At 47.9% G+C, this 20,297-nt stretch overlaps 1 protein-coding gene across 1 annotated transcript in view; it reads right to left on the reverse strand.

Moving 5' to 3' along the window:
* Positions 1–20,297, reverse strand: part of kirrel3l (kirre like nephrin family adhesion molecule 3, like) — a 63,333-nt gene that overhangs the window by 9,989 nt on the left and 33,047 nt on the right. The window contains exons 2-8 of the mRNA XM_063016303.1: positions 14,468–14,620; positions 12,847–12,996; positions 9,125–9,282; positions 5,735–5,885; positions 3,467–3,572; positions 3,104–3,252; positions 1,779–1,906 (exon numbers count right to left, since the gene is read on the reverse strand). Coding sequence (XP_062872373.1) covers positions 1,779–1,906; positions 3,104–3,252; positions 3,467–3,572; positions 5,735–5,885; positions 9,125–9,282; positions 12,847–12,996; positions 14,468–14,620 — 995 coding nt within the window. The remainder of the gene's footprint in view (positions 1–1,778; positions 1,907–3,103; positions 3,253–3,466; positions 3,573–5,734; positions 5,886–9,124; positions 9,283–12,846; positions 12,997–14,467; positions 14,621–20,297) is intronic.

Below are 20,297 nucleotides of genomic sequence, written 5' to 3' on the forward strand. Positions count from 1 at the left end.
GTGGACATTTACACCAGCAATGACTTCTACACTGGACTTAGCAATATCAGACAACTTTTTGGAGGACCTGCAAAGCACAGGGTGGCATGAGGCCTTTGGCAGACCTTCAGTGGGACTAGCTGGTGACTTCTTGACTGTGCCTTCTATAGTGGGACTGGAAGATACACCAGCAATGACATCTTCACTAGATTTAGCATGGAACTAGAGGAACTAGAAGGTGCAGAGGCCATGTCTCCTTTAGTGGAATGACTCCTTGACTGGACAGTTAGTGGACCTGACAGGCACTCGGACCACACCCTATTTACATGAACGTCTTTATAATAATAATGTTACAACTGTCTGCATGTAATATCTTTTCATTAAGACGCTCAATGAATGAATATTTTTATCCCGTCATCATTACTTTCCTCGTCTGTGTGTGTGTGTGTGTGCGTGTGCGCGCCATCCAATCCTGAAAACAAATAGCCTGAGGTTTATTTCGGTAAACATCACAGCCCTGCGAGGCAGTCATCACCGTAATCGTCTCCTCGCTCTGACGCTGACAATACCGAAGGGAGAGCCGCAACCGGAGCTGTAATTTCGCCCGCCGCCGCCGCCTTAATTACAGACTAAAGCTCGCCGACTTCGTCCTCGGAGCCGGCACACTTCTAATTAAACCTCACACCGACGGCGACGTGGAAACTTCTGGAACGGGCCCGGCTCATCGGGCGTCGTCGCCTCCGCCGTGTCGGTACCGTGTACCGCATCGTCCGTTAAACCCCTCCCACCCGTCCACCCCTCTTAACCCCACTGCGCTCCGAATAATCCATTTAGAACTCCTGCTAATCCGGATTCCCAAAAACACGCCCCAGCACGAGGGCGAGACGGAGATGATCCCTGAACGCACGGAGGTGCAGCCCCAAAATTAGCCGATCGTTGCACCTCTCGGCTTTTAAGAACCCGACCCGCCCTCCTCACTTCGCTTCTTGCTGGCTTTCTCAGGCTCCTTGTAAAATGTGATTAGCCGGTGCGAGGGACGCTCCAGGGAGACACTCGGCTCACGCCGGAGATCCACCGTGGGCTGAGAACACCGGAGCTGGCTGACAATCAGACGCTGCGCTTTTACGATTCCCTGAACGGCAGCGATTCGGCGTACTCTCTCTGATTAAGCCCCTCCGAGAAATCCTAGAAAGATCGGCGAGCATTAAGCTTCTCGGGCGTCGCGTGACCGATCGATACAGGCTGTCATCGCGATCTCATTTCGTTTTGGAATGGAGAGGCGTTGCGCCTGAGGACGGGCTTGATGGGAGACGGGCGCCCGAGTGGCGCGTTGGGTTACACGCTGAGATCCACCTATCGTCGGGAAGTCATTAGGAAGGATCCCGGTGATGTCAGCTATCTGTGGACACGAGTCTAACGTAGAGTTGTTGATCTGAGTGGTGCTGGACTGGTAATCGAAAGGTCGCTGGTTCAAGCCCCACCACTGCCAGGCTGCCAACTTGGATTTGCTTTAGATAAAAGCGCCTGCTTCTTGTTCAAAACACAACACAGCTGTTTTTTTTACCATAGAAAATAAAGCCAGTTCAAACCAGCAAGAGTTTGGTCTTTGGCAGCAGAAACCAGTCCCAACCAGCATCCGGCTAATACTGGTCTGTGCTTTTATTATTTCAGCCTATTAGATCAGGCGTCTCCTGCAAGCGTGTTTAATCTAATGTTGCGCAGCATCATGTGACCTGGAGGAACTACATATTAGAGCTAGCATTGGGTAAAATTGTATAAAGATTTTAAGGCGGCATTACCACGTTGGAGCCCTGTTTGGTCCATGCCAGGGTGAGCGGAGGGTTGCCAGTCCAGGCGCAGGTGAAGGCCGCGTCCATTCCCGTATCTACCGTCAAGGGTTTGGGCTCCGACAGCAACCTGGGGCCGACTGCGCCGACACAGAGAGAGAGAAAAAGTTTCGTCAGATGAGGGCGTCTCTAATGAGGGCGTCTCGCGAGGACGGGGCGCTGACACGATCTGCCGAGGCGTGCACGCGTGCAGCTGATGATGCCCGGGCATCATTAAAACCTATTATAGTTCAGCCTCGCTGCACAGCCCCGAGGCAGCGCCGAGGCACCGGCGCACCAACATTTATGAAATTAAACTTTTAAATCAGGAGCGAATCAGAGGTTTCTGAAGAGGAACGTCGAGTACAAACAGCTGCCAAAAACGGATTCAGATTCTATCAGGCGTCTGATCAGGATGAGGCGGCTACTTGGATACATTTTACTACACTGTATGGCCAAAAGTATTTGGACACCTGATCATGAGCTTGTTGGCATCCTGTTTCCAAAAGAAATGCTATTAAAATAGAGTGACCTCGATAGGGTGTGGTCTTTTTTTCAGCTAGAACAACAGCCTCTCCTCTGAGAAGGCTTCTCACAACATTTCGGAGTATGTCTGTGAGAATTTGTGCCCACTCAGTCAAAAGAAAAGAGCATTCGTATGGCTGGGTACTGAGCCTCAATTGCTGTTCTGGTTCACGTCTTTATAGAGCTCGCTTTGTGCACAGGGGCACAATCATGCTGGAACAAAAAAGGACCTTCCCTAAAGTGTTGCTGCCAATTAGAAAAGGGTGTCCCAACTTTCCTGATTGTCAGCTCGTTCTGGATGATCTAAAGTCCAGGGTTCGAATTCCTGGTGGTGTTATCGGCCAGTAGGCGTCTACATACAGACATACAGACATGACCGGCTAAGCCTAAGGAGGAGGAGGATTAAGAGGGTGATGGAGTGTTACTGATTTAACTGAATGGGCACAAATTCCCACAGACAAACTCCAAAGTCTTGTGAGAAGCCTTCTCAGAGGAGCGGCTGTTGTTATAGCAGATAAGATGGGATGTCCAACAAGCTGATGGTAAGGTGTCCAGATACTTTTGGCCATATAGTGTAGACACTATCAGCAAAAAAACTTAGTGACCGCTAACAGGGATCCAGGGTTCGAATCCCTGGCTAGGTCTGAGGAGGAGGAGAAAAAGGGTGATGGAGTGTAACTGCAATGCGCCTGGTGATTCCACGGAAGCCGGACACACTGTGACCCTGACCAGGATAAAGGGAAGGAAAGGAAAGGAAGGTAAGGTATACATACACTGTACGTCCACCAGCGTGCTGACGTTGGTGCTGCCCACAGAGTTGGACACCTCGCAGGACACGGGGTCTGTAAAGTACGAGTGATCCACGGTCACCTCCAGGCTGTTCCCTTTAGCGTCCGAAATGGGGATGCCGCCCTTGGACCACCTTAAAAAAACAACAGACAACATGTACACCTCAACATCAAACAAAGATCAGTCGTCCGAGGACAGCGACACGGACACAAACACAAGGTCAGTAATGTTAGATCAGCGGGGGTAAACAAGCCGCGTCGGGAGTAAATCCGAATCCTCTCCGTGCTTTGATCTGGCTTTGATCCGGCAGGGGTGTGGGATTAGATTCGGGGTGCATTGTTTCGTACCTGTATCCTGTAATCTCTGGGCTGGCCGAGGCCGAGCAGAAGAACAGCACTTTGGCTCCTTCCATCACCGTCTGAGGCTGGACGGACAGAGTGACCGCCGGAGGATCTGAAACGGAAATAAATAAAGCACGAATAAACCTTTGATTCGGATGTTTAGACATTAAATGAGCTGCCATGGTAGGTGATTGACTATCGCTGGTGATTTCTCAGTGCCCATATAAATAGGGCTAGTTTGGAAAAGACATACAACAGTGGCCTGCACAGAGCCCTGACCTCAGCCCTACTGAACAGCCTTGGCATGAACCGAAACATCGACTGAGGCGTTATTGACCGGCATGAGTGCCCATTCATACAAACGCTGTCATATTTTGACTGAATGGGCACAAATCCCCACAGACATACTTCAAAATCTCGTGAAAAGCCGTCTGTTGTCATAGCAATCAGGATTCTTTAATGTCATTTAACTATGTGGCATTAAGACCAAATTCCATGGTAGTTTGGACATGATATGATTGACTATCGCTGGTGATTTCTCAGTGCCCATATAAACAGGGCTAGTTTGGCTTATTGGAAAGACGTTCAACAGCGGCCTTGTTAAGATCAATTACTTGATGCTGCCCGGAAATTAGTTATAACGATCCAGCCTTATAACTGCTGTCATCTTTTGACTTAATGGGCACAAATCCCTACAGACATACTTCAAAGTCTTGTGAGAAGCCCTCTCAGAAGAGCAGCTGCTGTTCTAGCTGATATGAAGGCATTTGTTTTTGAAATGGGACGTCCAACAAGCTCATGACAAGGTGTCCATATACTTTTGGCCATATAGTGCTCATAAAGACCTCATGGTGCAACAGTAGCACGTCTGACTCCAGATCAGAAGGTTGCGTGTTCAAATCACGTCAGGGTCAATTATTGATTTGTCACAAAGTAAAAGCTGTCCTCTTGGGGCAGTTGTAGCCTAGTTGTTAAAGTACTGGACTAGTAATCCGAAGGTCGCTGGTTCAAGCCCCACTACTGCCAGGTTGCCACTGTTGGGCCCTTGAGCAAGGCCCTTAACCCTCAACCGCTTAGAAAATATACCGTTACTGTAATGTAAGTCACTTTGGATAAAAGCGTCTGCTAAAAGCCGAAAACCTAAAATGTAAATGTTGCTTAAAAATGTCGTGACAGCTGAACGGAGCGTCTACGTTTCGTGAGCCGATGTTCTCTCAAAAGTGGGCACACATAGGTTGGCATCTATCGAAGCTTTTAGCCGAAATGCTAATAAAACAGAAATAACAGTAATCGAGACGAGTGGCCCCACAGACTCAGAAATGCCGAAGGCGAGCGATATGAAAAACGAAAAGCAGGCGTTTTTTTTTGTTAGCGCCTCTAATGTGAAACTCAAGTGTGTCAAAGCAGAGAAAAATAGAAAAATGCCGAGCGCGGTGGAGAAGCACTCAGCTACTCAGCTCCGTGGCTAATGCGCCGCTCTGAGATTAAATTGCTGTAAGAAAAGAGGGTCCGACACGTCCACCAGCGAGAGTAATCGCTTATGAAAGATCACAGAGGCACATTTTGCAAACTGGATTGCGTCGTTTTCACGTCTACAAAATAAAAGTTGGATTTTTCTTGACTGAATCAGAGAGGAAGAGCAGTCTGGTCTGTATGTAAACAATGCTAATAATGCTAATAATGATGAGTGTGTCTCACATTTGATATTTTATTTCTGATAATTCATTATCAGCTTAGGGTGGCACGGTGGGTAGCACTGGGTTCGATCCTCAGGCGGGGCGGTCCGGGTCCTTTCTGTGCGAGTTTGCATGTTTTCCCCGTGTCTGCGTGGGTTTCCTCCGGGAGCTCCGGTTTCCTCCCACAGTCCAAAAACATGCAGTCAGGTTAATTAGAGACACTGAATTGCCCTACAGGTGAATGGGTGTGTGTGTGTATATATATCTGCCCTGCGATGGACTGGTGCCCCGTCCAGGGTGTTACTGTGTGCCTTGCGCCCATTGAACGACTGGGATAGGCTCCAGCACCCCCCCGCGACCCTGATTGGATAAGCGGTTAAAACAGTGAGTGAATTACTAGCTTTTAAAAATGCATCTTAGGTGCCTCTGGTCATTTACTAATCAGTCAATATTTGCTGTGTCTGAGGGGGGAACGGCTGTACGGGGTATTACCATGATTTCCCTGCAACAGCGCCTTCTACTGTCTGGTTCAGGTGTTTACACAAGAAATCAAGAAATTATAGAAGTTAGATGGTTGGATGGAGGAGGAGACACTTACGTTGCACGTTGATGGTGATGGAGGTTTGGCGTCCGGCAGGGGTGGCTGGGTTCAGGACCCTGCAGGTGTAGGTGCGTCCTGAATCCCGGTCATCGGGCACCAGGGGTAACAGACTGACCGCCGTCTCTCTTTTCCCGTCCTCCATCACAGTCTGAGGAAAAGCAACGAGAAAATCGAACCCTGTGTTTTTATTCATTCATTCAGTCATTCATTTATTCATTCATACACCCTGGACAGGGCGTGGCCTTAGTGCCAGTCAGTACAAATGCCAAGGGCGTGGCCTTTGTACCTGTCACTCTCGAAAGGTGGCCAACATACCTGCAAGTATCATTAAATAGGGCGCTTCTTATCATCAGAACCAGTAGAAAAGGCGTGGCCTCTCTGTACCTGTCAGTCGTAGTAAAGGAGGCGTGGCCAATATATCTGTAGGTATCACTGAATAGGTCTTGGCCTCATTATCAGTTCCAGTAAAAAAGGTGTGGCCTTTCTACCAGTCACTCTTAGTAAAGGAGGCGTGGCCAGTACATCTGCAAACATCATTGAATAGGGCGTGGCGTCTTATCATCAGCCCCAGTAAAAAAGGCGTGGCCTCACTGTATCTGTCACTCTCAGTAAAGGAAAAGTGATTTATATACACTATATGGCCAAAAGTATTTGGACACCGGACCATGATCTTGTCAGACATCTCATTTCAAAACCAAACAAGACTTTAAAGTATGTCTGTGGGAATTTGTGCCCATTCAGTCAAAAGATGACAGTGTTTGAATGGCTGGGCGCTTATGTTGGTCAAGAAAGCCTCAGTTGACGTTCCGGTTCATCCCAGCACTGTTGAGTGGGGCTGAGGTCAGGACTCTAAGCTTTTCGTCTTGTACAGGGGTACAATCATGCTGGAACAGGAAAAGACCTTCCCTAAACTGTGTCTATTAGCAACTGCTGTGGCTAAATCACTTGAATTTAAAAATTAGAAGGGGTGTCCCAATACTTTTGTCCATTGTTCTGTATTAAAGCTGCAGTATGTGACTTCTAGTGATGTAGGAATTTGGAGACCTCTGTGGTCGAAAAGTGGTACTGCAACAAAAAAAAATGGCAATCTGACCCATCAGCTTTGATTTTGGGGGGCAGATTTTTGGCTTTTCTGGGTAAATCACTGTAGCAAAAAATAAAACAGCGCTATATTTCTGGGACCTTTTTTGCCAACTCATCGCACACGAACCCTCGTTTGCCTCCACTTTAATCCCATCCAGACGAAGCTGCGCATACCCTCGGCAGGATTAGCGCCCGCCTCTCCTGTGCCAGGCAGGCGAGCGCGAGTGTTTAATGATGCCATTCTGCTGCGTGCACATTTTTTTTCCCCTCCCCGAGAGCCCTCGATCAGCTCTTCCTGCTCCGCACCATCTCTTAAATCTGCTTATTGCGCTCGCCCCGATCGATCCGGCTAAGTGAGCCGGGGAGCGTCGGGTTCTGGCGGGGGTGCAGCTTTTTGGGTGCGGTGTGAGAGCGCGGGGGCATTATGGGAAACGGGGGTGCCGGGGTTTTATGGGAAGTGTGGGGGGGGGTGGCTGACGATCGATGGATGAGAGCCTCCGGCTCACTTCAGGCATTTTTACGCTAGAATGAATCGCATCGCTTCACCCCTCCACCCCCCGTCCTGTTATTTTGGGGTTTTTTGGGTCCTCCGTCACACCCCTCACATCCAGGTTCTGTTTTTCTCCACGAACAGGTCTGCTTTCTTTACCTGTCATCTTTTAAACAAGTCCCTTCTCCCTCCTCCTGACGATTCATCCGTCTCTTTCTGTCTTTTATCCCCCCGAAATCTTTAAGGCCGCGCCTCCCCGCGGCTCCTGTCCGCTTAAGCGTGCAGTTTAGCATCGTTTAGCGTGGTCAGAGAGCATGACAAATGTGAAGCTTCGTGTCTGTTCATGCTCCGCCGCGCTCCCCATTGTGTTTCGGGATCGTCTGGGCTGATTCATCTCTCTCCGTCGTTCGCTCTCTCGCTCCTGCTTTCTCACTGTCTCGTTGCGTTTTCTCCTTCTCCCCCCGCCGGCCCCGGCTCGCCGTATCGGGCGCTTATGGCTGTCTGCGCTTCAGCATGCTCCATTTATGCTGGAGTGCCAAAACACGGGAGAGTCGGAGCAGGAGCGATGTATTTAAGAAGAGATAAAAGGAGGATGTGAAGTGAGGAGGGATGTGATGGAGCGACGGGTAAATGAGTGCAAAAGTATCGGGACGCCCCTTCTAATCCTTGAATTCATGTGTTTTAGCCATAACAACTGCTAACAGGTCTAATAAAGGAAATTCTATGCTTCCATTTTGCAGCAATGGTTTAGGGAAGGTCCTTACCTGTTCCAGAACAAAGTGAGCTCGAGTCACAGAGCCCTGACCTCAACCTCACTTAACTGGAACATCAACTGAGGCTTTTCTGACCAACATCAGCGTCCAGCTACACAAACACCGTCAGGTTTTGACTGAATGGCCACAAATTCCCACAGACATTTGAACAGAATTGGAACAGCTACCGAGACTTCCCTGACCAACATCAGTCAGTGCCCAGCCATACAAACGCCGTCATCTTTAGACTGAATGGGCGCAAATTCCCACAGACATTCCACAGTCCTGTGAGAACCTCAGCGCCACTGAACAGCTTTGGAATGAACTGGAACATCAACTGAGACTTTCCTGACCAACATCAGCGTCCAGCTATACAAACGCCGTCAGGTGGGCACAAATTCCCACAGATATACGTCTTCTGAGAACCTCAGCCCCACTCAACAGCTTTGGAATGAATTGGAATATCTACCGAGACTCTCCTGACCAACATCAGCATCCAGCTATACAAACGCCGACATCTTTTGACTGAATGGGCACAAATTCCCACAGACATGAGAACCTCAGCCCCACTTAACTGCTTTGGAATGAATTGGAACATCAACTGAGACTTTCCTGACCAACATCAGCGCCCAGCCATACAAGTTCCCACAGACATACGTCAAAGTGTTGTCAGGTTGGTGATGGGTACCCCAGAATCACTGGGCGCCGGACTGGAACGTCGATCCATTGCAGAGCCTCAGCCAGCCCACCCTCCCTCAGACACGGCCAATCATGTCTGTATGCACACGCCCGGGATTCGAACCCTGGATTCCAGCTGTAGAGCTCGAGTTGTGAGACCTCAGCCCCACTGAACAGCAATCAACTGGAACATCAACTGAGGCTTTCATGACCGACATCTTTTGACTGAATGGGCACAAATTCCCACAGACGTACTTGGAAGTCTTGTCCAAATACTTTTGGCCATATAGCGTAGCAAAATCCTTAAAAAACTCAGAAGGTACCCAGAGGCCGACTGGGGTGATACTGGCACCTAATACCCACAGATGTTATACGGACGGTTACCTTGGAGTAGATGGCAGTGCTCATGATCTCTCCGTCCCTGTACCAGGTGATCTCGGCGGCAGGCTTGGCACCAGATGCCCGGCAGGTCAGGTTGTGAGGGGTGTGAGCCTTCAGACGCACCACAGGTCCTCCCTCCACGACCGGGTCCGAAGGTGGCACTGCAAAAACACAAAACCAGCATGAAACATCAATCAGCATCAGCGCATTAAACCAGTAATAAGTCCAGATCAAGAACTGGTTCCGTTCAGGCTTCTTAGAACCTTGGTGCTACTAGAGAACCAGCCACCAGGATGCGCCATCAACAGAAAGCGCTGTTGCCACAAATGTCGTCAGAGTTCATGCTGATAAATCTACGATTTTTTGGATTCAAACTATCTGTTTATTTTTATTTATTCGGTACGATTCAAAATTAGTACACTACATGACCAAAAGTATTTGGACACCAGACCATGAGTTTGTTGGAGACCTTGATCTGGCGTGGCGGGGTGGCTTGGTGGGTAGCACTGTCGCCTCACAGCAAAAAGGTCCTGCGTTCGATCCCCACTTTCTCTGTGGAGTTTGCATGTTCTCCCCGTGTCTGTGTGGGTTTCCTCCGGGAGCTCTGGTTTCCTCCCACAGTCCAAAAACACGCAGTCAGGTGAATTGGAGACACTGAATTTCCCTATAGGTGAATGGGTGTGTATGTGTGTGTGTGTGCCCTGCGATGGACTGGCACCCGATCCAGGGTGTTTCTGTGTGCCTTGCGCCCATTGAAAAGCTGGGATAGGCTCCAGCACCCCCTGCGCCCCTAATTGGATAAGCGAACGGTAAGGGCGCGGCCGTGGGAACTGGCGCGGAAATTAAAATCACCTCGCTGGCGGATTCCATTAGCCGGCGGCCACGAGCCTGGAAGGACCTCTGACTATTCCTTCCATAAATTGGCTTTGTTGAGAGAGGATGAGTGTGTGTGCGTGTGTGTCCGTGCGTGTGTGTGTGATACGCTACACGACGTCGTAGCTAGCACGTCCTGTTTGCTAGCTAGATAAACGGACAAATGAGTAATCCAGATGCAGCCGAGCCGCGCGAGAGACGCCGTAAACAAAGTCATTACGGCTGAAGCTCGACTCCGTTAAAAGGGCAGAAACACAGACTTAGCCGTCCTCCGCTCCCGACTCAATCTCGCGGCCCATTTAGCGGGCCGCCCCACTCTATATAGGTCAAATATCTGCCACCGCTGATGAATGTTTCGGCGGCGTCGCCGGGAATGGCCTCGCCGCGCAATCCCTCATGCGAAACGCTATCTCTCAACACGAAGCGGCACACAAGTGGACTTCTGTTTTTATAGATGTGAATAAAAGCCGAGCGGCGGCTCGCGGAGGGGGTTTAGACGATCCTGAGCTAATCCTACCGCTGTGCTTGTGCTTTATTTGTGCATGTGTTATCTCCAGGTACTTTATTTTCCTTCGCATGATCAATCACAACCTTTGATTGTTATCTGTGTAGAATCCGGACAAAAACTATATGGACTAAAGTATTAGGACACCACTTTTAATGATTAAATTCATGTGTTTTAGTCACCAAAGTTGCTAACACACACACACACACACACACACACACACACACACAACAGACCCCCCAAAAAAGAATATCAGACTTCAAAAAGGAGAACATCAGAACTCCAAAACAAAAAGAAGGACATCTGGACATCAGACCCAAAAAAGAAAAAACATCAGGACATCAGACCCCAAAAAGGACAACAGGACATTAGACCCCAAAAAGAAGGACATCAGGACATCAAACCCCACAAAGAGGGACATCAGGACATCAGACCCCAAAAAGGAGAATATCATTTGAGTGAATGGGCACAAATTCCCACAGACATATGTCAAAGTCTTGTCAGGTTTGCGGTGGGTGCCCTGGAATCACTGGGAACCAGCCCGGACGCCAATCCATTGCGGATCCTTGGCCAGATCCTTGTCTGTATGAGGACGCCCAGGATTCGAACCCTGGATCGCAGCGGTAGAGTTAAATGCGCCGGTTCTACAAAAGCGCTCCGTAATTTGGGATTTTGACAAAATAATGGAAAATGGGCAGAGGTCACATGACATCCACGTGGCGTTGGAGTTGGACCTTCCTTCTCCTTTGTCAGCCACCAGGTGTCAGCAGCGGTGCAGTGTTGGAGTCCCGAGTGAATTCCCCTCACACACACACACACACACACACACACACACACGCACACACACACACACACACAGTGCGCCCACCCCACTACCCAGCACTAAATGATCTACGGCGGATATGCAGATCGTTCACATCGTGTTAGCGCAGAAAGCGCCCCGCGGTTGACAAATCTGGAGACTGGCTGTGGAAAGTGCTAACCGTGCAGACTCTTAGCCTTGCGCGCGGATCGGCGGTGACTGTCGCAATCACATTAGCCGGCCCCGTCACACCGCTGATCACTGGGACCAGAGAGAGAGCGAGACCGAGGGGGGTACGGAGGGGAGGGGAGAAGGTGCAGTTCTGCACCATTTCTGCACCGGCTCTGTCAAATCCACTCATTTTCCTGGGTTTTAAATAAATAAATAAATAAAATAAAAATACTGGCAGGACGTGATTTAAAACGGCTAATAAATTATGAAGCCGTGACTTATAGCCCGGAGGCGAGGAAGTGTTTATTCAGGGGAAACGCAAAAGTTGCAGCGTTACACATTTTTTGGCGGTATTTAAAAACGCTGCTAATGAAATTGGCTCCTGGGAAGAAGAGGAGGAGGAGGAGGAGGAGGAGGAGGCTGTAATTCTCCTGCAGTTAATAATCACATACAGAAGAAATATGACACCCACACACACACACACACACTAGGGTGTCCAATTCCATAACCCCCCAAAAAAGGACATCAGTCCCCAAAAAGGAGAACATCAGACCCCAAAAAAGGGCATCATACTCCAAAAAGGAGAACATACTACAAAAAAAGGACATTGGACCCCAAAAAGAAGGACATCAGGACATCAGACCCAAAAAGAAGTGCAACACACCCCAAAAAGAAGATCAGACGCCCCAAAAAGGACATCAGGACATCAGACCCAAAACAAAGGAGAGCACATCCCAAAAAGAAGATCAGACCCCATAAAGAAGGACATCAGACCCCAAAAAGGACATTGGACCCCAAAAAGGAGAAAATCAGGACATCAGACCCCCAAAAGAAGGACATCAGACCCCCCAAAAGAAGGACATCAGACCCAAAACGAAGATCAGACTCCAAAAAGGAGAAGATCAGACCCAAAAAAGGACATCGGACCCCAAAAAGGAGAAAAGAATGACAGCAGACCCAAAACGAAGGACAACACACCCCAAAAAGAAGAAAACAAACCCCAAAAAGAAGGACATCAGACCCCAAAAAGGAGAAAAGAAGGACATCAGACCCAAAACAAAGGACAACACACCCCAAAAAGAAGATCAGACTCCAAAAAGGAGAAGATCAGACCCAAAAAAGGACATCGCGCCCCAAAAAAGAGAAAAGGACATCAGACCCAAAAAGGAGAACATCAGACCTCAAAGGGTAGGACACAAACCCCCCAAAAAAGACATCAGGACATCAGACCCCAAAAAGAAGAGCATTAGTACATCAGACTGCTGACAGGCAGATAAAAAAAACAGTCTGCCCGCCCTAAAACCAGATGTATGAATAAAACCAACACACACACACACACACACACACACACACACACACTCCGGCGGTTCTTACCCAGAACTGTAAGTCTGGCCCGGTGTGAGCGCAGCCCTGCTTGAGTAGCTTGGCATTCGTACACGGCATCGTCTGCCAGCTCGGCCGAGTCGATCACCAAGCTGTGCTCTCCTGATAGAGGATCTCCCATCAGGGTGTAACGCATCCAACCTGGTGTAGAGAAACACACACACACACACACACACACACACACACACACACACATTAACATTTATTTACATAAATATATGAACCATTGAACAGATTGTGCGGAGAAGGTAGTGCTAGTGCGTCACAACCAGAAGGTCCTGGGTTTGAATCCTTTCTGTGTAAAGTTTGCATGTTCTCCCTGTGTCCCCGTGTGTCTGTGTATCTGTGTGGGTTTCCTCCGGGAGCTCCGGTTTCCTCCCACAAGTCCAAAGACGTGCAGTCAGGTCAACTGGAAATACTGAAATTGTCCTAAGTGTGTGTGTGTGTATGTGTGTGTATCTGCGCTGTGATGGACTGTCCACCTCTCCGGTCAGTGCTCCCTCTTTTTCTCCCAATGAGTCAGACCCACAGCAACCCTGACCAGGATGAATTGATGGTAAAACAGACAACAGATGAATGAATAATCGAACCGATCGTGTCCATATTCGAGGATTCGATCCTCGGCCCCCGGAGGTTCTACAAATGACCACACCTACACACCCCACGTCAGGTTTGTTAAGGTTTTCGGATTTTAATGGCCGGTCACTCTTCTCGGGAAGCTACGCGGCGCAGGGCGGCGCAGGAGTCGATTTCTAAAAGCCAAAGCTGTTCCATCATTGTCGTGATTCTTCCAATTATAGAGCAGGAGGCGAAATTCACTGGAGATCAGGCAGGTAAAGGTCAGCCCAGTGTGTGTGTGTGTGTGTGCGTGTGTGTGCGTGTGTGTGTGTGTGTGTGTGTGTGTGTGTGAGAAAGTAATGTCAGTGGCTTCAGAGTGTCGACCTGCTTTATTGAAAGAGTGAAAAAAGGTAACGCAAGCAAAACCAAAACCGATTCGTCCCATCAGGTAGACCGCCGGGTCCGAACGAGGTGGAGAATAAATTGCGGTGGCATTTAACGTGGCCTCTGGATGGCACTATGTGGGCATTGTGTTGGCGGAGATGTGGGCAGCGTATCTGGCAGGCTGGCACTCGGCCCCTCGAGTCCAGTGAAGCCCAGATAGTGGCCCCTATTGTGTGGCTTCGTTTCCCTTCACTGCTCGTGCGGCTGGATTGACCAGACAGCAGGGGTCACTGTTGTAGCTAGAATGAGGAGAAACTCTATCTAACTTCTATCTACAGCATGCAAAGCAATTGAGGGTTAAGGGCCTTGCTCAAGGGCCCAACAGTGACAACCTGGAAGTGGTGGGGTTTAAACCAGCGATCTCCTGATTACTAGTCCAGTAACTTAACCACTAGGCTACACCCACTCAGATATACACCAACAGTGACGAAGGAGAAGTGGTAGCTCAATGGTTAAGGTACTGGACTGGTAATCAGAAGCCAACTGTTTGGCCCCTGAGCAAGACCCTCAATTAAAGCCCTCACTTACTCACTTGCGCCTGGCCAGGCCGATAGCACTGCTGAGACTCGAGAGCACAGCTGGGACTGTATAAAAATAATAAAACTCTTACCGGGTAGATCTCGTTCTCCACCGAGCGCCAGGCCGTCTTTGGTCCACTGTACCATCCCTCGGTACCCGACGATGACGCAGGGCAGCGTCACCGACTGGCCAGCCACCACCACCTGGTCCTGGGGCTGCTGGGAAAAGTAGGCCGCTTCGGTCACTGTCAAAACAAACAAACAAACAAATAAATTTAGGATTTAAGTTCAATCTGAACATCCTCCATCAAACTTCGAAGCAGTTACATGACCTAAACTGCTTACAGTGGAAGACTTGAGCTCCTCTTAAACATGACTGTAATTATGATGGAACATCAGGATATCAGACCCCATAGAGGAGAACATCAGACCCCATAGAGGAGAACATCAGACCCCATAAAGGAGGACATCAGACCCCATAGAGGAGAACATCAGACCCCATAAAGGAGGACATCAGACCCCATAAAGGAGAACATCAGACCCCATAGAGGAGAACATCAGACCCCATAGAGGAGGACATCAGACCCCATAAAGGAAAACATCAGACCCCATAAAGGAGAACATCAGACCTCAAAAGGAGGACATCAGACCCCATAAAGGAGAACATCAGACCCCATAAAGGAGATCAGACCCAAAAAGGAGGACATCAGACCCCAAAAAAAATCAGACCTCAAAAAGGAGATCAGACCCAAAAAGGAGGACATCAGACCCCATAAAAAAGAACATTAGACCTCAAAAGGAGAACATCAGACCCCATAAAGAAGGACATCAGACCCAAATAGAAGAACATCAGACCCCAAAAAGGTCAGTGTTTTAGCATCACTCAGGACCCACACGGCGGGAGGACGTCTGTGTTTTTACTCTTAGCCACCATCAGTTAGCCGCATGGAAACGACCGCCTGGAGGAAATGGGCGCGGCCGCTAAAACCTGTCATATATCATAGTGAATCAGCGCGGTCAGTAGGGGGCTATCTGGCTGGCGCTGGCAGGGCTACGATCGCATCGTTCTCTGAGGATCGCTCCACCACACGTTTCGGTTCCAGCTGCTCGTGACTCATTTAACTCTTTCCTGCATCCATATGGTGGACCGATGGGTGAAGCGATTCCCTGCTAAGCCGCCGAATCCGTCACCCTAGCTCCGAGCTCGGCATGCCGGCGGGGGTGCGGGGTCTCTCGGACGAATGGATGCTGAACAATCAAAGCAGTGTTAGGCATCCCATGAGTGCCATGAGTAGAGGAGAGAGGGGGCGAGAGCGGGAGGGGGGCGAGCACCTGCCTCGGATTTGGTTCTGCTCTCGCTGATAAATAAATAAAAAAATAAAAAAATAAAATTAATAAATAAGTAAATAAATAAATACATTTATTAATAAATAGATAAATGAATAAATATAATAAAAATAAAAAATAATTGAATAATTGAATAAATTTATTAATAAATAAATGAATAAATAAATAAATAAAAATAAATAAGTAAATAAATAAATAAATTAATAAATACAATAATTAATAAATATCAATAAATAAACTGGCCAATTCGTAATTTGGAATGTCAATGGGGGGCGACTGGTCACGGATGGCACGGATGAAACCCTGGGATAAAAAAGGGGGTTAATCACAGGGAAGCACTGTCACCTCACAGCAAGAATGTCCTGGGTTCGATTCCCAGGTGGAGTGGTCTGGGTCCTTTCTGTGTGGAGTTTGCATGTTCTCCCCGTGTCTGCATGGCTTTCCTGCTTTCCTGCGTGGGTGCTCCGGCTTCCTCCCACAGTCCAAAGACGTACACTTAGGATAATGTGTGTGTGTGGTAAGGTGTGAATGTGTGTGCATGTCTGCCCTGCGATGGACACCCAGGGTGTTCCTGCGTGCCTTGCGCCCATTAAAAACTGAGATAGGCTCCAGCACCCCCCTGATCACAATAAGCAGCTTAGAAATTAAGTAAATGAATGAGTGCGTGAGTTTCCTTTTTTGCGTGTTTTTGATGGATTTGGCAGCTTAGGAAGCCAAAATAACTAAAGGGAACCCAGAGCTCCGAACCCAGAGAATCGAACCCATGTCAACCCAAGACCCAGGCGCCCAGAATCCGTGGAGCTGTTAGCATTACCAGACTACCAGCTCACCCCCACAGTTTATTTATTTAGAGGTCTTTAACGAGGAGTAATAAATCACATCAAATTTGATTCGATTCTCACACGTTTCGTGGTCAAAACTTCATCGACCATCGTGCATTTTTTATTTCTCTCTAAATTATAAATGCAAGAACGAACCGATTCGCTTCTGTTCCGATCAATCCGCCTGTGAAAACGCATTATTACACCTCGGCCGGACTAATTCACGTCCTCGCTCGAGCTTTTCCTCATTCTGCGCCCTCATTCACCCGCCGAGCGATGCCAAACCTCCGCCGGATCTGGACGCCGAATAGCCGGAGGTAACAAATCCATTCAGGGGTAGTTAAGATTTCAGAGAGGTGCTGGAGGTTTGGGAAGGGGGTGGGTCTTGTAAAGACTCCTTCCTTCCACCCCTGGTTTTGTTATTCTTCTCCCGCCTTTGCTTTTCTGTGCGGTTAAATAAGGGAGCGGAGGATAAAGCCGGGACCATTCAAGCCCTCCTGAGCCGGGTCCAGGCCTGTGGTGTTTAAACAGAGCGGACGGGGGGCGAAAAGGAGGGGCCGAGGGGTGAAATCAGGGCAACATACGGCGTCCAGAACCCGCTCATTGTCCTCCTGTCTCTGGGTTTTAACAGGCCTCTTCATTTCCAATCAATCCTGCTAAATGCAAGTTTAATAGTTATTCAATAGCCGGTTCCTCCGCCCTCCGCGTGAGGGGGAGCCCGTTTTCTTTACCATTCTTTCTTTTCTTCTTCACCCCTTTCACTCCATCATCCCCGGCGCTTGAAAAGAGCTTGGCTGACAGTGTTTGGGTCGCACTCAATTATTTACTTCATCAGGGGTTGTTAAAAAAGAAAAATACCCCCCACCCACCAACCAGCACCATCAAATCTCACATACCGTTATCCTTCACTTCTTTCACGTCTTTGTCTTCCTTGTTGGGACCTACAGCATGCAGTTTGAGCGTTTGAGACTTAGGGGCCTTGCTCAGGGGCCCAACAGTGACAACTTTGCAATGCTGGGGATTGAACCGGCAACATTCTGATTACTACTCCGGTACCTCAATATTCATTTATAACGTGCATCTTCAATAAAAACTCATTGTTGCCGCAGAAACAGGAGGTGGTGTTTTAAAGCTTTTTATAACACTGATTTATCCTGGTCAGGGTCTCGGTGGGTCTGATTTACTAGGCACAAGGCTGGAAACACTTTGGCAGTTCATCACACACACACACACACACACACACACACACACACACACACACACACACACACACACACACATATATATATATTAACACTTAGGCCTGACTGCATGAGAAGAAGCCGTAGCCTAGTGGTTAAGGTACTGGACTAGTAATCAGAAGGTTGCTGGTTCAACCCCCCTGACTGCCAGGTTGCTGCTGTTGGGCCCTTGAGCAAGGCCCTTAACCCTCAATTTTTGCTAAATGCCAAAAATGTAAATGTAAATGCATGTGTTTGGACTTGTTGGAGGAAACCGGAGCACCCGGAGGAAACCCACACAGACACAGGGAGAACATGCAAACTCCACAAAACACGTCACTTTTTTGACTCGTTATGTGTTCCGGCGCTCTGTAATCGAACCCCGCTTGTGGGATAGCTCGCTACCAATCGACCAATCACGATCCGCGATGCCTCTCCTACGCAGAAACGTTTACAGCCCGGGTTTTGACAGAATTTAGCAATCCGGCGGCCTCGCGTTCGAGTAATCGGCGCATCCCATTAGCACGTATAGACGCGCATTATCTCACACGATTCGCACGTGTCCGCGCCAAGCCGGAAATATAAATCCTGTAATAAAGACAGATCAGCGTGACACGAAATATAAATCCAGTAATAAACACAAACACGGAGGAGAACTCGGCGACGATGAGGTTCTCACTACAGCGTGATTCATCGCTCGCCAAATCTGTTCTTTATTTTTTACAGGAGAAAAAAAAACCTGACACCACATCAGCGCTGGTTAATGACTCATTTCAAATTGGAATAATTCCTCTTTGCTGAATTACCCGATTCTTTGACGCCGCTTTAGCGGCTTAATTACACGACCGCGATCCTGACGGCCGAGCCCAGGATGAAAGAACGGGAGACGAGATTAGAAAAGCGCGACGAGCCGTTCTGATAACCTGCTGGTTTCAAAGGCTAACGGCGTCTCATAAGAACCAAATTATGCTACATTAGCTGTAATAAAAGGTACCGTGAATCATCCCGCAAACTGAATTCTGAAATTATAACCAGCTCCTGGATTCATTTCTGTTTTGCATTCTGCCCACACAAAAACCAAGCAAACACCAGAGCTAGCATCTCTAACTCGGAGCGGATTCCTCATAACTGCTGTAGTTACGCCCTCTGCTGGCTGATCGACGGTGCTGCACAGAGACGGGGGATAATGGAGATCAGTGTGTGACTCTCAGTGTGTGATACGGATCTCCATATGAACCCGCCTCATGCAAGTGAAAAGAGTGGTAGAAACTGCACACGTGTCGGATCCCACGTTGTGTGTGTATGTGTGCACTTGTTTGTGTGTGTATGTGAGTTTGTGCACTTGTTTGTGTACATGTGTGTAATTTGTGTATGTGTGTATTTGTTTGTGTATGTGTGTGCATGTGCTTCTCTATATGTGTTTGTTTGAGTATGTGTGTACTCATGTATGTGTGTGTCTGTATGTACTTGGTTGTTTGTGTGTGTGTGTACTTGTCTGTGTGTATGTGTGCGTCTTTGTGTGTATGTGTGCACTTGTCTGTGTGTGTAATTGTTTGTGTACGTGTTTGTGTATGTTTGTGTATATGTGTGTCCACCTGTTTGTGTATGTGTGTGTACTTGTTTGTGTGTGTATGTATGTACTCGTTTATGTATTTGTGTATATTTGACTGTACTTGTTTTGTGTGTGTATGTACTGTGTGTACTTGTGTGTACTTGTTTGTGTGTGTACGTGTACTTTTTGTATGTGTGTACTTTTTGTCTGTATGTGTGTATACTTGTGTGTACTTGTTTGTGTGTGTACGTGTACTTCTTTTTGTATGTGTGTACTTGTGTGTACTTGTTTGTGTGTACGTGTACTTCTTTTTGTATGTGTGTACTTTTTGTCTGTATGTGTGTGTACCTGTGTGTACTTGTTTGTGTGTACGTGTACTTCTTTCTGTGTGTGTACTTTTTGTCTGTATGTGTGTGTACTTGTTTGTGTATGTGTTTATTTACTTCTTTGTGTGTATGTGTGTACTTGTTTGTGTACGTGTTTGTGTGTATGTGTTTATTTACTTCTTTGTGTGTGTATGTGTGTATATGTGTGTACTTGTTTGTGTATATGCGTGTCTGTATGTGTGTGTACTTGTTTGTGTATGTGTTTATTTACTTCTTTGTGTGTGTATGTGTGTATATGTGTGTACTTGTTTGTGTATATGCGTGTCTGTATGTGTGTGTACTTGTTTGTGTATGTGTTTATTTACTTCTTTGTGTGTGTATGTGTGTACTTGTTTGTGTATGTGTTTGTGTGTATGTGCGTGTCTGTATGTGTGTATTTGTTCGAGTATGTGTGTACTTATGTATGTGTGTATATGTGTGTACTTATGTATGTGTGTATATGTGTGTACTTGTTTGTGTATGTGTTTATTTACTTCTTTGTGTGTGTATGTGTGTACTTGTTTGTGTACGTGTTTGTGTGTATGTGTGTATGTGTGTGTATATGTGTGTACTTGTTTGTGTATATGCGTGTCTGTATGTGTGTGTACTTGTTTGTG

Source organism: Trichomycterus rosablanca, chromosome 20 (genome assembly GCF_030014385.1).
Source record: "Trichomycterus rosablanca isolate fTriRos1 chromosome 20, fTriRos1.hap1, whole genome shotgun sequence".
NCBI classification, from domain to species: Eukaryota; Metazoa; Chordata; class Actinopteri; order Siluriformes; family Trichomycteridae; genus Trichomycterus; species Trichomycterus rosablanca.